General features: G+C 41.7%; 1 protein-coding gene across 16 annotated transcripts in view; it reads right to left on the bottom strand.

The window, feature by feature from the left end:
• The window catches only part of CACNA1G (calcium voltage-gated channel subunit alpha1 G), a 323,466-nt gene that overhangs the window by 43,367 nt on the left and 260,087 nt on the right, over nt 1–20,012 (bottom strand). For 10 of the 16 annotated variants that reach the window (XM_033139202.1, XM_033139207.1, XM_033139196.1 and 7 more), the window contains 6 exons: nt 19,130–19,198; nt 17,926–18,110; nt 10,154–10,280; nt 5,880–6,005; nt 5,026–5,115; nt 4,583–4,796 (listed from right to left, as the gene is read on the bottom strand). In XM_033139202.1, the coding sequence (XP_032995093.1) occupies nt 4,583–4,796; nt 5,026–5,115; nt 5,880–6,005; nt 10,154–10,280; nt 17,926–18,110; nt 19,130–19,198 (811 nt within the window). The remainder of the gene's footprint in view (nt 1–4,582; nt 4,797–5,025; nt 5,116–5,879; nt 6,006–10,153; nt 10,281–17,925; nt 18,111–19,129; nt 19,199–20,012) is intronic. The other 6 variants (XM_033139211.1, XM_033139210.1, XM_033139201.1 and 3 more) reach the window with 1 other exon arrangement.

The following is a 20,012-nucleotide window of genomic DNA, read 5'->3' on the forward strand; positions in this document are numbered from 1 at the left end:
AATAAATGCAATTTTCACTCCATACAATTAACCCAACAGACTGCAAATGAATGTTATGGTTCTAAAATGGTTATAAGAAGACAATTTCTTTCTTCTGTACATTTTATATTGTAGTTTCTTTCGCAAGAACGTCCAATTCTTCAACCCACGTCCCAATACATTAGAGAACTAACTGGCAACATCATTCCATGGACTGTGACTTTTTTTTTTGGAAATTCCTCATACCTCATGTGTCCCCCCCCCATTTATATCTGATGTTGTAGCTAACATAATTCAAAGTATTTCAGGATTTATTTACTTTTTTGAAAACTCGATGAAATATTAAGCTTTTCCAAGTGGTTCTTTGAAAAATAACAATAATCACAGCCAAAGTGAAATTATTTTCCAGGGAATTATGATGTGTCAATGGGAACTCACATTAAATGAAAGGGTGTTCAATATGTTACAGCTAGGGAAGAAGTATAAAATCCTGACTTTCTCTGTAGAAGCCCTTTGTAACAAGGATCATTAGTGGAATCATAACTATGAGATTTATGAATTATGCTTATAGTTTTATTGTAGCAAATACTAATTCCCTAAATACCTACATTAATTTTCAAACTTAGGAAGAAAGCTGAAGGTGTTATACAAGTAGCCTGGACCACATAAAATTATGTCACACATTACTTTTAACTATGGTTCGATTTTTAAACTTAACTTGTAAAACATATTTTCACAATAATAAGTGTGTCAGAATAATTTATAAGAACATCCATTTTAAGTGGTATTCATAATATCCAGGGTCCACCTTTTCCCCATCAATGGAGTAACCATTTCATAAATAATTTGTAAACTGATGTGTTTTGTAGTCAGCCCTACATCAAAGGCTGCATAAGGGAACTAGGTGACTGTCCTAGGCAGGGATGAGGAACTTGTGGCCCTCCAGATATTGTTGAACTCCAACTCCCATTAACCCAACTCTTTCCAGTGCTTGCTTAAAACACAGACTGCTTTTTGGCCCACTGGTGATTATGTTATTCTATGACCAATGCTATTTCATATCTATATGAAGCTCCGGGAGAGGCCATTAGGCATTTTGGGGCAAATTGCCATCAAAATACTGATGACACTCAGTTCTATTTCTCCATAATATCTTAATCAGGAAAGACAGGTGCAGAGTTGGGCAACCAAGACGTTCAAGAGTCTGGAAACCAAGCCTTAAATAATCATTGTTAATAATTTTATTATTTGTACTCTGCAATCTGACTGGGTTGCCCCAGCCACTCTGGCCAGCTTATGAGCAGCAGTTGAAGCAGTTGTTTAACCTAGAAAAGGGACTGAGACAATATTTGATAGCCATCTTCAAATATCTTAAGGGTTGTCACATGGAAGATGGAGCAAAGTTGTTTTCTCCTGCTCTGGAGGAGGGTAGGGCTCAAACCAATGGCTTCAAGTTACAGGAAAGGAGATTCCGACTAAACACCAGGAAAAAACTTTCTGATAGTAAAAATACATTTTTGTTTAGGCAAGCCTATCCAGACATGTAGAACACTGGTGTGTTTTAATCTCTTTTTGCTTACTGTTGATTCTAATTATCTTTTGAATGTTTTTTAAACCTGTACTTACCTGTTTTTTCCCTACTGATTATTCTAATGTTTTATTTTTTAAAACTGTTTAGAGGTTTTAGAGAAGCTAAGAAATATGGCAGTGGGGGAAATACCATAGTGTCTCAAGAAAATATGGGAAATAAGTAATGAACAGGCAAGTTACAGTAAGTACACTGTGCCAGACAGAAGGGCAGGCAAGGAGTCTAGTGAACCAAGGAATAATGCATAGGATGGTTAGTAAGTGTCAGGGAACTGCCCTCTGCAGGGCAGGAGGTCTTGTCAATGTACCGAGAGCCCCGACACCTCCTCAGTAGTGAGACCTCTTCAAGTGGGAAAAGCGGCACCTCCTCCAGTGGGGAGGGGCAGGCTGGAAACAGTCAGGCCCTTACAAGGGCTTGGAAATGCTGCTGAGAGCCCCAGCACGCCTCATGAGTTTCGCTCTGAGGGGAGCACGCCACTTCCGTCGCCCCAGTTGCGCAGAGGGGTCAAAAGGAGACCGGGGAGGTGGCGCTTTGGGGTGCTGAAATTCTTGTGTTGGGGTCACAGCCGGAAACTGACACTCCCAGATTCTGCAAGTGACTAGGACGGTCGTGTTTTCATGTTCTCTGCACTGTAAATAGTCTGCACCATTAAACTGTTAAAAGACAGTTTAGACTCATGCCTGATTACTCGTGTGGTGTAGTGGTTAAGAGCGGTAGACTCGTAATCTGGGGAACCGGGTTCGTGTCTCCACTCCTCCACATGCAGCTGCTGGGTGACCTTGGGCTAGTCACACTTCTCTGAAGTCTCTCAGCCCCACTCACCTCACAGAGTGTTTGTTGTGGGGGAGGAAGGGAAAGGAGAATGTTAGCCGCTTTGAGACTCCTTCGGGTAGTGAAAAGCGGGATATCAAATCCAAACTCTTCTTCTTCTTCTTCGTGAGCAACCCTAACGCAGACCTGACAGCAAGTTCCCCAGGACTGTGGCTCACTGAGCGGTGTGAAGGCAAGTAAGCATAAAGGATGACAAGGGGCGGGCGTTTCACATTGAACAAGAAGGGGTGGGTGAGAGGAGGCGTGCCATTTTATATTTCCATATAAGGTCCTGCTATGTCCAAGTTAATCCTATGTAGGCCACAATTCTGTGCCAGATTCCATGGGACTGCATCGCTTTCCATATGTGTTACAGGCATGACTGGAGCTAGCTTTCCTTTAAAATGGAACTCTTTCAGTAGTGTATAATTCCATTCTTAAATCTTCCGTGTTCTCAGAGTTACTTTATAAGGCTTCCCTTGTTGTAGCAAGAAGCTGCATTTGACAAAACTCTACGCTGGCTGGGAGGCCAAGACTGCTTTATGCACAAAGGTCTGTGAGGCTTTTTGTCTCTCTACCATGTTTACCATGTTATTACCACTAAAATATTTGCAGATGTTATACCAGCAAAATACGGGTGCATGCATACTTTTCACTGACACTGATAGATATACTACCAAAGTATCTCCAATAAAAATTTTCACCTTTGTGCCTTTATGCATCATGGGATGTTTCATGTGTACAAAATCCCATGAACTTTGGCTAAAAAGAGAACATGAGCCCCAATACATCGGCAGTCCTTCCTATAACACGATTGTATGTTCCTTGAACTATAAATCTAAATAGTCATTGTCTTGGAAAAAAAAACATGTCAGTTCTGAAATATTCTGAAAGGTCACTTGTGAACACCACAACCTCATAGCTCCATAGCTCATTATGGAGCTCTCTTATTTTCTGAACAGTGTCACAAAATTCATTAATAAACCACAGTTTCAGCATGATTTATTCATTTCAGATCTTCTGAACTGGAATCTTTACCGTCAAGTAAATAATGTTAAAATTATAATCCTCTAAATTGTGAATGTCCTTAAGTATCTAGATATTAATTTCATATAATTAATGCTTAAAAACACACACACACACAACACAAATCATGGTCCTATCTTGTTATACCTATAAAACAACCATACAGGGAATTGCACTATTTTTTTTTGTAACCATTAAACAACAACAAAGAGAGATTCATACAGATTTACTGGTGTCAGTCTGAAAGGGATGAAATAAATGTGGAAGGGATAATGGGTTGGGGGAAAGCCAGAAGAACACTTAAAGATGGAAGTAACAAGAGTGATACCATGAATGAACGCAGGGGCATTTGGGGAAAAAAATCCAAGCAGAATAGAAGGCATGCAAGATGGAGGAGAGTACATCTGACCTGTGACCTCTGACCTGAATGTAATTTCCTGTTTTTCAATCAAACAGAACTGAGATAAAAAAGACAATATGTATGTCAAGTTTCTCAGATTTTTAGAGACACATCTACTATGGTTACAAAAGGGTTTTTTTAAAACATTATTCTAAGTGGTCCAACAAGGTTGTGTGCCAGTGGATCTACTTAATTTGGTTAATTTCTGTCTGGTTATTTCCTTTGTTATTTTAAAGGGGAAAAAAATCTGTATTTCTCAAGCAAATACATTATATTTTCAAGCATTTCTAAAACAAGGCTGCTTTTTATTATTACATCCTTGAATGCACGATGCAGTTTCATCAATCGATATGCAAACTGGCTTAGAAATTGACAAAAGTGATTTCTCTGTGACATTACAAGGCTGTAATAAACCAAATAGTGAAGCTAATTCTCAGCAACAGTGCTAGACACGCCTAAGATTCTTGGCCTGTTCTGGAACTGTTGGTTTTTGCATTTGACACTATTTGGGTAATGCTAAGCTTGTGCAATAAAAAATACATTTAAAATTATTCTTTTTAAAAAAATCACCTAGCGTATAAAGTAGTCGCGAATCATGCAGCCATTGCTATGTTTCTGCGGCTCGTTACTTAGCCTATGCCGGAGCTATATCCTTCATGCAAATTTCATAGCTGGACATGCTTTTGAAAGGAATCTGAGCTTCGGGTGCTAGGCAGGGAGTTACGGGGAAACTGTCAAAGGTCAAGCAGGACTCAGAAAGATGAGGAAAGACTACCGACCAGCCATCTGTTTCTCCTTACTCCTTCTCTTTTTCTCCAGCCGCTTGAGTCTCTTCTCTTCTCGTCTCTTGGCTTCTTCTTCTTCCTGATGCTGACGACACTTATGAAAATTCTCCACCACAACTCCCACAAACATGTTGAGGACAAAGAAGGCAACAATCAGCAGGAAGGAGATGAAGTAGAGGAGCATCCAAGGGTTATAGTTCATGACTGGCTACAAGGCAGAGAAGAAAGCCATTAAAATTACAACCTAGGAGGGTACTGGGGACAAGGCTGTACAAATGTGCAAAATAAGATTGGAACATCCTTTGTCCATGAAGATTGTGAGATATTGGGAGGAGCTGTACCCCTTACAGTTTTGTTTTGTGGTTATTATTATTATTATTATTATTATTATTATTACAAAACTCTCTCCTCTATTAACTTAATGCTGTACCACGTACCTGCTGATCCACGCCCACAGCATCCAATCCATCATACATGATGTCCACCCACCCATCTTTGGAGGCCAAAACAAACAGAGACATTAAGGCCTAGAAAGGCAAGAGGAAACACAGCATTACATTTAGGCTGGAAGAAAACAACTCCTTTCATGTGCCCATCTTCTACTCTGGTCTCCTATCTGCTCAAGTTTAAACTTGCACTTTAGCTTGTTATTTTACCTCGCTGATAAAAACAATGTGCTTTGATGCCGAACATCTCCCGCCAGCGAAAACCTATCAGTGTCAGACACTGGTCCAACAATGAGGGTTAATTCAAAAAGTAGAGACAGCCAGCTCCATTTTCACCCTACAGGCTCCCCTCACTCACTTCTAATTAGTTCCTGCCACGCTGCTAAAGTATGGATGATTTCCAGTGGACCCTGTAAATGAATGGAGATGTTAGCAGCCAATGTGGTGCCCTTCATATGCTGTTGGGAATAAACTGCTTACTATTGACCATATGGGCTGAGGCGGATGGGATTTATAGTCCAGCAATATTTGGAGTGCATCACTTAGGCAAACATTAGGTTGTGCTGGGTACAGGGTGTCAAATTTTCTAATATGAGGCTTTTTGATAGACATATATAGTATGATGTGTAGTGGTTGAGCAATTAAATGGTCCAAGAAGGTGTGAGCCCTTGTCTTAATTCAGAAAGGAACTTGTGCAGACTTATGAACGCTAAAATGGGGGATTTTAAATGCACATTTTGTGTCTAGGAAATGTGTCCTTCGCCACGGTAGCTGCAAAATCTGCAAGAACATTTAGAATCAGGGAAATAAAGGAGCAAAGAAGCAGATTACCATTCCATTAATACCTGGCCGAGATTATCAAAATTATACTTGTGCCGGACCCATTTGTAGCTGGCTTCTGCACAGTCCGACCTGTTGGTAATGTTCCTCGTGTCTTCCCCTTGGCAGACAAAAAACTTCCCTTTGAACAACTGTGAAAACCAAGAGATGGCAAAATAATTAGCAAACGTGACTTTACAATGCCCGGTCACTGAGATATGTCTGGAGGCTTTTGTCTGGGTGCCCCCAACTTCAGACATTTGGCATGTGGTCATCAGGGACAGGTCTTACCTGCCCCATTTAAGCCCTGAGGTTTGGCACCAGGCCCCCAATGTTTTATTAACACCATCTTTTAGTGAATGGTGCTTTTGTCCTGCTGTTTTTATTTATTTTTATTTGCTGTTTTATGCTGCTGTTTTAATTGATTTAATTGGTTTCCCTTCTATTTGTGAGCTGCCTTCTGAATAATTAAAAGCTGGGACATTTAAATAAAAACCAACGAAAAGGCCCCCAAATCACCACCCAGGGAGCAGCAGATAATGGAGCCAGCTCAAAGCAGGCCTGACATCTGCATCTGTGCTGGCATGGACATGCCAGGGAACACCAGCGTTGATGCCAGTCACTGCAGCATCCTTCCTTCTTATTTTTAACACAATATTTTATAGTCAGGAGGTGGCAAGTCAAGCATGTACTTGGTTACAGATGTTCATTTTATTACTTGTTCCTTAAAGATATATTATCCTTTTCTAGAAGAAATCATGCTTTCCCCCCAAGTAAATGTGTTTAGCAGGAAGCAGCAAAAGCAAACGCCATTTTATTTCTGTAGCCATGATGGTACCATAAAAATGCAAAACTGCACAAGCTCAGAGTATTTCTTTTACCAGGGCTAGCAAACAGTTTTTTCTTTGGCTTTGCTCTAACATTGCTCTAACTGCAATGGAAAAGCAGTTATGAAGCATGGAATTGCCGTGGTGAGAAGAGAAATGTCAGCTAAATTAATACATACGACCATCTCCCTATAAGACTGTGAAGTCCAGGGTCTAGAGTTACTTAAGGGTCACCACTGACTGCGTGCTGCAGGAAGAAGTAAGGTAATCAGGATACATGTGAAAATGTCTCCATGATAACATTCAAAATTTTAGGGACTGATAGAGGAAAAAGCTGATTATTTAGCATGATTTTTAAGAGTTGGCTTGACAGACTTGGAAGGAACAAGCCACCAAATCTTCTTCTTCGAGGGCACTTGGTTGATGGTGGACTAACTCAGGATTTCTGCCCATACACAAAATATTGTACCATGTCCAGTTTTAGCAAGAACATCTTACTCTCTTTGACAGGGACTATACAACCCGAACAACCTGAATGGTGCAAACAATGCTGCAAGTAACTGCCAGTGGTACCCACACTTTTTATTTGTTTATTATAAATATTTATCTCCCATCTTTCCATGATGCCCAAGGCTAATTCTTGCTACAGATGTGACTCACTGCAGTTCGGCCCCAATGTACAGGAAGCTTGTAGTATACACAAGCTCATAAACAATTGCCCCCAATCCAGTGAAGATTAAGAGCCATGTGTAATTGGAAGCTTCCACATGAGTGGCTGCTCCTAACTGGAAAGAAATTTTGCCTTTCCAATGCATGCTATACATAATTACCAGGGATCATCCAGCAGTCCGGGCCCTATAAATATCCAAGTAGCACTATAATGTCAATGGTAATTGTGCTGAGCAGCTGTTCAGGAGAGGGAGGTGGCTAGAGTTGGTCTCCTGTCAATCTGCCTCCCCACCAAACAACAGAATGCCGCAACTGTACCTTCTTTTGCAAGGCACAACCCTGGTGTCTGTGTATGTCTACTGCTAAATCCGGCTCTGGCTATCATTTCCTCACCGTTCTGACTTCTGAATTGCTGCTTGGAAATACATTTCCTACCTTGGATTATTATTTAGGTTACAAGACAGTATTTGCTTGCTTTTATCCAGTACCAGGGTCCATTTACCCTGCTGACAGTTATGCCTTTTCATGCTCCTGAAATCACCTTGGGTCTACACATGCATTTGATCAGACAAAGACATTATTCAGACTACTAGAGGGAGGAATTTTGCACAGACCTTTGCTAGTTAAATCATATACAATACATGGATAAAGAGATCAGCTCCTTTTCTAGACACCAGTTGATTCTATACCTCTGTCTGTAAGTAGAATGAAGGAAAGGCTTCCCATCATCACATTTATTCAATAAATTTGTATCCTGCCCTTCCCCCCAAAGGAGTCCAACATTTTCTGTGAGATCTTACTCACTCTGTCTAGGACTGCCAGATTTAATAAGGGACAGGTGTTCCACATCTGTTAAAGTGACAGAAGAATTTTGAAAGGTGCAGCTTCTCTTGCTTGTGCATTCACACTGGTCAAAATTCTGTTGTGCACACAACCCTTGAAGCACGGGCATTACACTGTATTGTGAATCTGGTGACCCCGAGGCATTGACTTCAACAGTGTCAGATCCAATTACCAACAGGGTGAAAGGTATCGAAACCCCAGATGATTAATATTGTCACTTTCTCAATGGCAAACAGGAAGCGGCAGAGCATGACAACCTACTATGATGGATGTCAGTTCAGCAGCCTGCATCAGGCTAGGTTGAGACATCTACACTATTTTATTGAGTGACAAAAGTTATTGGCATTATCATGCTTTGCTTCCCTATGGCAAGGTTCATTTCCCGCTGGACTCTTTAAACATCACCTCTTTATTTGAACTCAAAAAGAGATGCCAAGCGTTTAGGGCTCTGTTTGAGCAAGTCAAACAACAGCAATCAGTGCAAACCCATATATTTCATAGGTGGTGACATTTAATCTTTTTTTTTTGTAACCTAAGAATACTATACTTGGGGAGTAGAAGTGTTGAAAAGCACAACACTGGATGCATACCAAAGGCTGATGATTTCCCCCAACACAGCATTTTTTGAAAGGCTTAGGGACTAGGGGATCAAGCTACACCCTGTACTTTCCATTATTATATTTCATCACCTCTGTCTCCATTACAGGTTAGTTACTAGTGCCTACTCTACAGCACTTGAAGCAAATATTGGGAACTGCAGCAAGCAAATATGGGGCATTGCAACCAGCACATTAGGGAAGAGATCAAAACAAGATTTAGGAATGATTACTAATTCAGATTTCTGTATCTGGAAAGTGGGAGACTGAAGAGATAAAACTTTTGGTAAATGCTCAGGATGACTTCCAAAAAACCGAGAGGTTTTATAGTTATACAGTAGTGATATAATACATATTCCAACCTATACAACAAGGCATAGCTCTATAAATAAAATATGAAGAGAACAAATGGGACAGCTGGATATTACTAAGCCATTATAAACTGTGCAATTGATTAAGAAACAAATCACTTTGCAATACTACATTAAAGCTGCTAAATGTATCTTGGAGAGGCTTAGTCGGTTTTCATTCAATGTTTGGGTTGGAAGGAATTTTCATCTGTATTCTACTAGTTAATTCCCCTGCCCCCCAATAGTGTGTAGAGACTTGTTTGTCTGAGAGCTGCTTCACAAGTTCTGTAGCATGTTTCTTACCATACATGTACATGTACATGCAACAGGGAGCTTACAGGCCAGGGAAAGGGAATCTCAGGCCCAGGGACCAAATGTGGGCTCTGTTTGGACCTTGGGGTTCCCCCCAACCTATGCACCGCGTCAACAGTCTCATCATCGAGAGTTTCTGCCTGTCTAGAATGAACCCTTGGACTCTGACTATGCCTCTTGGCTGGATGGAGGACACAGACTAGACAAGAGGCAAAATCCACATGTATTGTTCTGCACACTTTGTCTCTGCCCATTGGCATGTGGCCCCCTGGAAGGTTGTGCAGAAGGGAATGCAAGCCCTCAGGCTCTGAAAAAGGGTCACCATCCATTACAGGCAACCAGCCCCTCCCTCCAAATGTATGTGCTACCGTGATGCTGAAAACACACTTTTGCTTAATGAAACTCATCTACTGCGGAATGCACAAAAAGTATACAGTTCCTACAAGAGAGACACAAAATGGTTTTGCAGCTAAAATCAAATATTTTGACTGCATTTCTAAAAAAAAAGTAATTTGTGAAGCAGCTCAGAAACACATGGGCTTATTATTTGATCTATAAGCACCTGTGGAGTCTTGCACCTTTCCAGAGGCATATATGGCTGTGAGAGTCTATGTATAGGAAAGTCTCCAATTCCATGCAGTGAATTTGAGCACATGGACCATCTGGTCTATTCTACTTTCAGTGAATCCTGTGCAAAGCCTACCTGGACCCCCAAGATGCCAAAAATGATGAAGAAAGCACAGCAGATGACAACAATGTTTCCAATGGGTTTTAGGGATGACATCAGGGTTTCCACCACCAACTTCAGCCCCTGTGCTCGGCTAATGACCCTGAAAGACAAAACTAGCGTGTTAATAGCATTCTAACAACATATCTTTCTTCATTCAAAGGGAGTGGGGAATAGGCAAGCTGAAGTAGCAGCTAGCTCAAATACAGGAACTTTAAAGAAATAAAATGACTCCAATCTGAAAAGATAAAATGGAACTGAAAATGTGCATTTGGGAGAGCACTTGTGTGATCTGAATGAGACACAAAGAGAAAGAATTACAGGATTTTTGTGCTTTTACACAACACACTTATCCCATAGAGATATAAACACAGCAGCATAAATGGGACATCTGAACAGTATTGTCATTTTACAATGACCAATTTGTGGCATTTCACCTTAAAACATATATGCATTTTTGCCATGTTTCCTTCCCCACTGCTGTAATAATGCTTTATACGATTGTAATGGCCGCTTACCGTCTTGTAGGCGAGCGGCGGTTGCAACCCAATGCGGTGCCTCCTCTCTCCCCCGGATATGCAGCACCATTTTAGATTGTTTTCCTGTCCCCTCTGGCTGCTGCGGAAGCTCACGGGTTCCCACCTAACCCGTCCTTCAAATGAGCCAATCCACAGCGGTGCGGGGGGCATGGCCACATGGCCATCTACTTAGCCTGGCCGACCACTCAGTACAGCATCCAGTCGGCCAGGGGCATCACCTACCCTTCCCCTCCCTTCATTAATAGTTGCTCTAACCATTTCTTTTCAGCTAGCCGAACTTTGCTGTGGTCTTTTGGCGGTTGCCATATTTGGAGCCAGGAAGCAATTTTCCCTGCTCGGCAGGTTTCACCTTCCCCATAACACAACTTTGGCGGTTTAGGCCTTGGGCAGAATCCTATAGTCTTTCATCCAATCGGGGTGTGGTGAAGTGGTGACTCACCTACCCCCTGTTCCCTGTGGTGGTGTTAACAGGGTACCCCGTTAGAGGGGTCTAGCGGGAAGTCTCTGTCCAAAGAGCCAAGTGTGTAGGGCTAGCGGGCCATAGAGCTTCCCTCAGCAGTTGGGGGCCATTTGCATAAACCTGCATTTTGCAAGGGACCCACCCCCGAATAGACCCTTGTCACGCCTCAGTTCCCCAGCAAGGGGGGGGCGGGGCTGAGAGGGATACATGCCCAATGTCTATGCCAAAGCTTCCTACATCTGAAATCAATAAAGTTGTGGCTGTTTAAATCCCTATTAGAACCCCTGCTTTTTTGCTTAAGAATGAGGTAAACAAGCTTTAAGAAAACAGTTATCTTTTATAAGTAGCTTTAAATTCTGTATCCAATGATAACAGCAATTCCCTGTGTTAGGTTTTGTCTGTTCATAACACTGTTGCTTAAAATCCTTTTGCTCTTGACTTTCCTACCTCCATTCTGTCATATACATTCCAACTTCCCTGAGTTGAAACTCATTCAGGAAGCCTTGATTGGGACTTTGCAAAACTACCACACTAATCAGTGACCTTCAGTGATACAGCATCACTCCTGAATACGGCACAAAATTCCATAGCTGCGAATTAGAGTATACTGCTGCAATTGGAGAGAGTGAGCAAGCAATCGATACGTGAGACAGATACAAGCAGGAAAACAAAGTGGCTAGAATTACTGCACTGCCTTACCAAGGACAAGTCTTACCAAGGGCAGAACTTTACCAAGAGAATTAAGAAGAAGCTTGGTTGCCTTATGTTAGCTATCAAGTCCTTAAGCAATGTCCCCCTAAAAGAAATTACCAAAGCAGCTTGCCATGCTTAACAAGCTGGGAGTAAAGTCTTAAGAATGGATGTGGACATGTAGAGTGAGAAGCAGTTAACACCAGTACTCTGTTTTACTATTTAGTGGACACTGCATTTGTAAATGAACAGAAACTGTCCTTTGTGGGTGTACACTAAAACAAGTGTAGAGTGAATGTTGTAAAAGCATGGCTCTGGAAGTTTAAGTGAACATTTTTCTTTGGTCTCATTAAGTGCATCCAAGAAGACCCACTTGCCACCCTTGCACAGTCCACCCAATGCATGAAAACCACCTGGACATGAAAAAAAATTGAATATCATATTGTACTTTCCTTCATTTTCTCCCAAGGCTACTTCCCATATTTTGAGTGCATTCCAAAAGTGTTCACTGTGAGTGGGAAAAGCTTTCCCTGCAGACATACTCTGCCCTTTATCCTCCAAAGCAACCATCCTAGTCCTCAGCTCAGTGTGCTCTTCATAGGCAGCTCCACTTTCAAGATCAGCAAGAAACTAGCATTACTGCCTATTTATTTTAGCTACTTTATACCCTGCATTCAAAGAAACTTCACAGGAACAGATTATAATCAAAACAGAAATAAAATAATACCATAGAAAAGAATAACATGTATACAATAAAAACAACAAGAACAGAAGCTAAAAGAGCAGGTTACAGACAGTATAAATACCAACCACTCGAAATAAAACCCAGTTAAAATGCCTGGGAGAATAAAAATGATGCCAGTAGGTATCAGGCAGGTTTCCCCCCCGGAGAGAGAATTCTACAACCAGGGCACCACCACCAAGCAGACCCTTTTCCTTGTCACCTCCCACTGAATCTGTGATGGCAGGGCCATCCAAAAGCAGTGTCCTTCGAAGATGACCTTGACTGATAAAGAAGTATAAGATTCATCATGCAACTTGGATCTAAGCCATTAAGGGCTTTAGGAGTTAAGAACTGAACTGAACTCAGAACAAGACAAAGATCCAGTGCAATTAATGAAGCACTGGCATTTTGTGATCATTGCATCTGGTTCTAGTTAGCAATCCAGCAGCTGTATTTTGAACTAATGGTACTTTCCAAACTCTTTTCAAAGGCAGCCCCACATATAACACATTACCAAAGTCTAACCTGGAGGTTACCAAAACATGGATGACTGAGGCTCAGCTATCTCTATCCAGAAAGGATCAGAGTTGGCATGCCAGCTGCATCTAGTAGAAGGCGTTCAATGCAACTGTGGTCAACTGTGCCTCCAGTGACAAAGCAGGATCTAGGCGCAACCCATACATTCCTCCTATAGCGGGAGTGCCACCCTACCTCGACAATAGTCACTATCCTTGGAGAAATGGGCAGCATCACACTTGAACACTAGCTTAGGGCTAGGACTGGAAGTCTTCTTTCCGCCATTCTACCCTTAGCTCAAGGGTGGGGAAATGGTGGACCTCCATATGTTGTAGGACTCCAACTCCTACGGTATCATCCCTGACCACTTGCTATGCTGGCTAGGACTCATGGGAGTTGGAGTCCAACAACATCCAGAGAACCAAAGGTTTCCCATTCCTGCCTAAATCAGCTGAGTCTGCAACTAATTGGTACTCCATATATAAAAGCAGCCCTGACCCAGACAATGTTGCAGCAATTGTCCTTAATCCTTCACTAGGGTTCTCTCCCTTTTCCTTCAGGTATTTTACCTTATAAGGCCCTCCAGGCTGTGCTCTTCCCCTTTTCCTTTGTCCTCCTTACTGTCCCAGTGGTTGAGGGTTGCACTCTCCTATGCCAGCCCTTTGCTTCCAGGTCTGATTAGAGTAGCTCCTGTTTGAGGGTCTTCACTTCATGCTGCCCTCTGAGACTTCTGCACAATGTCTCCTTCCTCCTCTTCTCATCTTTTTTATATTAAAAAACCCTATTTCTCACACTCACCTTTGATATGCCTACTCATTTTTAGCTGGAGCCAATCACAACTCAGTCTTCAACCACCAGAGTACTCCTGCTAATAAAATTAGTCATGCTTAATGCTAGGCGTGATCTGTAGTGTTCTAGTGAACTATTTAAAGCATGTATGTCCCTAATCGCTGGAAGCAGGAAACTACAACACGGATTGTATTGCTTGCCACTGTCTCTCACTAAATCCCAGTGTACAGTAATAGAAATATCACTTTCCAATCTCCATTATTTTCCCCGAGCAATTAGAAAAAGAATTTACACAGACAACTGCTTTTGCTTTGTGTTAATAATAGAACGTTGTATTCTCTTCATTTTTTTTTAAAAAGGAAGCAGATGGATGATCTTTATATAACTCCTCCAGCAAATAAACACACCACATACAGCGAATGGATTGGTTTCTGCAAGCCTAGTCCAGGTAGAGGTTAATATGGATGTGCGTGTGGCCGTGGTGTGATGGCCACCAAGGATGTGAGCCATGTGTGCCCTGCCACACGGCAAGCCTTGTGTAAAGCCTTGGACACATAGTTCCTGGCCAACAATGCTTGCACAACCTCCAGGGCTTTGCTGGCGCGGTTAAAACTGGCTTGAATCACAAGGGCAGCGCTTCACACAAACGACATACCATGTGGAGAAGTGCCCATATGGTTTGCATCCGTTGAGGACACCACATCACAGAGTGCATGTATGAAGTGGCGCCTCTTCGGATAAAAAGGGGGGCGTGTTTGTCTAAGCTGCTTCCTTTTGGTAGCAAAGAGTACTGTTACACTTGGTGCTAGGGTGGGGGAAGATGTGGATGTGCGCAGGCAGGTTTTGATGAAAGATTTCTACAAGCTGGACGGGGATTCTTCTGTCATTCCCGTGGCTCTATTCTCTTGTCTGCTTCACCATTTCCCCACCAGATTTACGTTCTTCTATATTTTTCATTGGCATGGGAAGGTTTTTTTTTTTGTTTTGTTTTTTGCAAATTCCTTGAAGTAGACTATATAATGAAAAACAATCACATCCAAATGTTGCAATATGCATTATGTAAGTTGCACTATTTATTCCGGGCACCAAAACCACATTTGGATTACTTGGTGCAGAAACGTGCACAGCTTTGCCTTAAAAACCTCTCTGTCGTTTCCTCCTCGGCTTCAATGCTAATGCAGTTCTCATGTCTTCAGGAAGCAAAAATGTAAAGACTTTTACAGAACACAACTAATCCCTAATCAGTGAAAGAGGGCAACATGTTTTTGCTTAAGGGCTCCAGGGACCCTTAATGGTAAAATCAGCAGGGCTTTTGGGCTCTAAATTAATAGTGTGGTGGATCAGAGACCACAGAGGTGGTAGGCAGGAAGCTCAGTGGTATCCAAGAGGTTGTGGGTCGGGGGCAGCTGAGGCTGACCTGTTAGAGTTAGCACTAATATTTGGGAATGGGGATGTTGCATATGTTGGCAGTCCTTCAGGAATGTGATCCAGCTCTCCCACAAATCCATGCAGAGAACCCATCCATTTTAGCTACCTGAGGCTGTAGTGAGAATGGTTTTAAGTTAGTGTCAAGTGAGGAAAATGGAAGTCAGGGCATGTGTTACTCCCCCCACTTCCAAAGCATACCTCCCCATCTAATCCCTGGAGTATTTCCCAGTTCTGCTAGCCTCAGCAGCCTCGATTCTTTCTGCTAAACTTGCACCATGCAGACAGCTCCATCCTAAACACCTGTCAGTCTCATATCTGCTGGAACACGTTTGCCAGCTTTAAGCCTACTAGTCTGATCAGAGCACTTGTCACAAAGTGAGGGAAATTCAGATTTGCCTTCAACACTCAGAGAAGTGTTAATATGATAGAAAAGAGCCACGAAAAATGACTTGTAGTGTACTGTTATGAAGAGTGAATAATTCATACATCTATTTTGGAAGCCAAAGCCAAGCAGAATAGTATTCAAACCCCACCCCACCCCCAATTATTCTGAATAGATTTTAAATGTTGATTTCTCTTGTATTTGATCCTGGCAATATCAGCCAGGAAGAAAAAAAAATAGTTGCAATTAATCCAGATTTACAAGGGGCTGGTGGATTACTACAATGTGTTATACATGGGGCTAATTGTGGAAACAGTCTGGAAACTCAGCTGCTCCAATATAGGGCAGTGAAAATATTAATTATCACATCAGGACTTTAACATCTGCACTGGCTTCAGTATATTTCTGTGCCAAATCCAAGGTGCTAATATTATTCTTTAATCTCCTAAATGGCTTGGGGCCATGCTACTGGAAGGTTCACCTTTTTCTGCATATGCCTTAAGATCTTCATTAGAGGTTCTACTCCAGATGCCTCCACCAAACGAGATGTGTGGTTACTAAGGAGTGGGCCTTTTTGGTGGTGGTGTCTTGGTTATAGAATACCCCTGCCCCCGAGAGGCCTGCCTGATACCTACACTGTGGTCTTTCCAGCACCAGGTAAAGATGTTTTTATTTTGCTTTTTTTTTAAAGTTATACAGTATGCATCTTAGATATTTCATAGTAATTATCCCCCCCTCTAATGATTGGGAGAAGGGCTGTAGCTCAACGGTAGAGCATCTCCTTTGTATTTAGAATGTCCCAGGTTCAATTCCCAGCATCTCTAGGTAGGGCTGGGTGAGGCCCCCTGCCTAAAACCTTGAAGAGCTTCTACCTGTCTGTGTAGACAACACTGAGCTTGATGGATGAATAGACTCAGTAGGAAGTTCCCTATGTCCCCATGATCTTGTATTAGCTGCACTGATACTGTTGTTAATACATACCCAGATGTTATTTTATTGTGTCTTTATTTAACCGATAAATAACTTTTATAAACTGCCCAGAATACTTTGTGGAAGGGTAGCATAAAATATCTAAATGCCACAGCACCTCAGAAAGTTCTCTACAAACAACACTTGGAATTCTTTCTCTCTTCCTTTAAACAGGATCTTTTTGGAGTGCTTTAATGCAGGTTTGTCAACAGACCTCAGTAAACAAGCACCTAATCATCCCTGGTCTCTCCAGGGAGAAGCATGCTAGTTGTAACAGCAGTCTTGATCACTCATCACTCGTCTGTCCCCAAAAAACATTATTTCGGCAGAAGGAAAAACCCAAGACAACATCAAAACAAAACAAAAAATAAAAAATTCCTTCCAGTAGCACCTTAGAGACGAACTAAGTTTGTTCTTGGTATGAGCTTTCGTGTGCATGCACACTTCTTCAGATACATATTACACATAGTACAGACAACATATTACACTTTTGTCAAAGCAGCTGCACTGGCTGTTTGTATACCAGCAGGCAGGTTCAAGGGGTTGTTACTTGTTTACACAGCCTAAACAACTTGGGACCCAGCTACTTGAGAGACCACTTCTTCCTTTACAACCCTGCTTGGCTACTACTTTTGATGGTAGAGGACCTCCTGGTAGTACTAAGAGCTCCTACTTTTAGCCTTGCATCCACCGCAGTGTGGAATTCACTACCATGTGATCTAAGGCATTATCCAACAAACTACTCTTTCAGGTGCATGCTAAAGATTATTATTATTATTATTATTATTATTAACTGAAAACTTGTCTGAAATTATTTTGTTTACAAGTAAAACTGTCACAATTATTTACAACAATCACAGGGCAGTTGACAACATAAGGAAGGGACTAGCAATTACACAAAAAAGCCCAAATATCTGGTCATGTGTATCTACTGTGAGACACAGTTCCTATTCATACAAATTCAATTTATTATTTAGCATGAGCAACAGACTGCTTTTGCCAAAGGTCATTGAACATAGCAAGTGATGTGCTGTGCCTCTAGCATCTCTGTTGAGGCCTGTGGCGCTCTCTCAAGTATAGATTTCATCTGCAAACATTTAATGGTATGTTGCCCCAGTATAGGTGTCCTTCCACTCCTTATTTCTTCAAGAGCACCCTTATTTCTTTCCATGACACACTTGATTCATCATTTCCCCACACCAAGCCCCACAACCTTTGACCATCCTACATAACTCTCTGTAGTTTTCTTACCTTAACGGTCTGAGAGTTCGCAGTAGCCTCAAGACTCTTAGCATTCCAAGGATTTTTGTGCCGCTATCGGAAACCATCGAAACCAGGATATCAGCCACTGAGATGAGAACCAACACCCCGTCCAGCACATTCCAACTACTTCTCAAGTATGCCTTCTCACAAAAGCACAAGCCTAATGCCACCACCTGTCAAGATGTCAAAATTGCAACAAAAGGTGACTAATTGAGTCAATATGTTGAATGCATTATTTACAGATACAAGACTGGAAATGCATTGCTTCCCAGTTATAGAAACACAACTAAGCCAATCTTGCAAAGTGTTATAATGTAAGGTTCGTAAAAAATAACTATGCAGAAACATCCCAGATTGTGCCTTTAACAGCTGATGTATTTTTAATGCAGTTAAAACCTAATTGCGCAAAAGTGTCTGCAATAATGTATAGAAATTACATAAAAGAAGGGCACACACGATTAATATTTTTTTACAGCTGACTGCAGATATAAATGGTTAGGAACCTGCTGACCATATGCTATCCTGAGCCACAAGGCTTTCAAACAATTTTCAGGTGCAACAAGGTCAGAAGAACATCTAAAATGAAACATTTGAGAGGTTGCTAATTTCACATACGCTAGATTTGTTGGAAGCATTTCTTCCTACACACTGGTGGGAAAGGGTGACATCCCCACCAATTCCCTGCAAGTTAGAAAGTTTCAGCCGAGCATTTAAAACTCTGGCCTTTTCAGAGGCAAGCAGGTCTGAATTGTAAATCTCTTAAAAGAGCATATAGCAGATACAAACTGAGATGTCAACAATGAGCCCTTGTGGAATGTGCTTGGTCTTCATTTAAGTTACATGGCAAGCTGCTGGAGCACAGGGTCTCAGTTCTGTGGTTCATAAGGTCAACAGATGGGAGTTACACACTCCACTAGCCAACCTCTGTTAACAGGGATGGGGAACTTGTGGCTCCCCATGTTGTTGGATTCCAATTCCCATCAGGCCAGGCAAGCATGGCCAAGGAAAAGGGATGATGGAAACTGTAGTCCAGCACCATCTGGAACATCACTGGTCCCAGTAGGGAAGCCCATTTTCACAGGACATGTGCATACTGGCATAGAGCTTATATTGATGAAATGAGTTCAGTAGGTAGGAAAGATGTGTTTCATGAGGGTTCAGGGTGAGACCAGAAGGCCAAAGGGTAATTTACCTTGATGGTCATTTCAGCCAGGAAGATTGCTGTGAAAATATAGTTGGAGAGTGTGAGGAAAATTCGTTCCTATTTAAGAAGAGAGAGAGAGATGCAATATTTTAATCTCATTTGCCAAGCTGTGCATATTTACATACCTAGGAGCTGCTAAATGGTTTCTTGCTTTCATGCCGAAATGCCCACAACATTTGCTATCAAAGAAGAAACAAGTCCAAATATGTACAGGGTAAGATTTAATTTCGTGAAAGCCCCTTTGCTTTTTTTTCATGCACTTTTATCTGTGTTAGTACCATGGACAGCTGCTGGCTCTCTTATACATTGAGGTGGGATATGCACTGCAAACCATTTTCCCGCAATACAATCTCACATCTTTCTCTATATTCCTAGAATGAGCAGTGGCGCCTTTTTACTTGCACTAAGAATTCCAGAATACATGGAAGTGCCTGATAGAAAGTGGAAGGCACCAGAAATAGTGTGTGTTGTGTGGGGCTGTTGTGCATCCCACGTAACATTCAGGACATATTAAATACATTGCTGAGAGTCTTTGTACCATCCTTGTTTTACAAACGAGCTGAGCACCAGCTTTCTGGAGGTAGGCATGCAAAGCAGTTTTTTGTGCTTTCATTAATGTATGTATGTGTGTGTGGTTATCTGCTAATTTACAAATGCACAGGTTGAAAAGAAATTATAGGAGTGATATGAAATGAAGCAAATAAAAACAATGCAAGTTTCAAGCAGTATCAACCCAGGGCTCACACTTGGGTTACCTTTGAGAACATGAGGCCAACCTACTCATTTCCAGTAATGTACACAGCTGAACCTCAATTAGCAATTAACACAAAAACAAACCCCGTCCTTTCTCTAATTCAGTCTTCCTCAAACC

The sequence above is a fragment of the Lacerta agilis genome, chromosome 2 (genome assembly GCF_009819535.1).
Source record: "Lacerta agilis isolate rLacAgi1 chromosome 2, rLacAgi1.pri, whole genome shotgun sequence".
NCBI lineage: Eukaryota > Metazoa > Chordata > Lepidosauria > Squamata > Lacertidae > Lacerta > Lacerta agilis.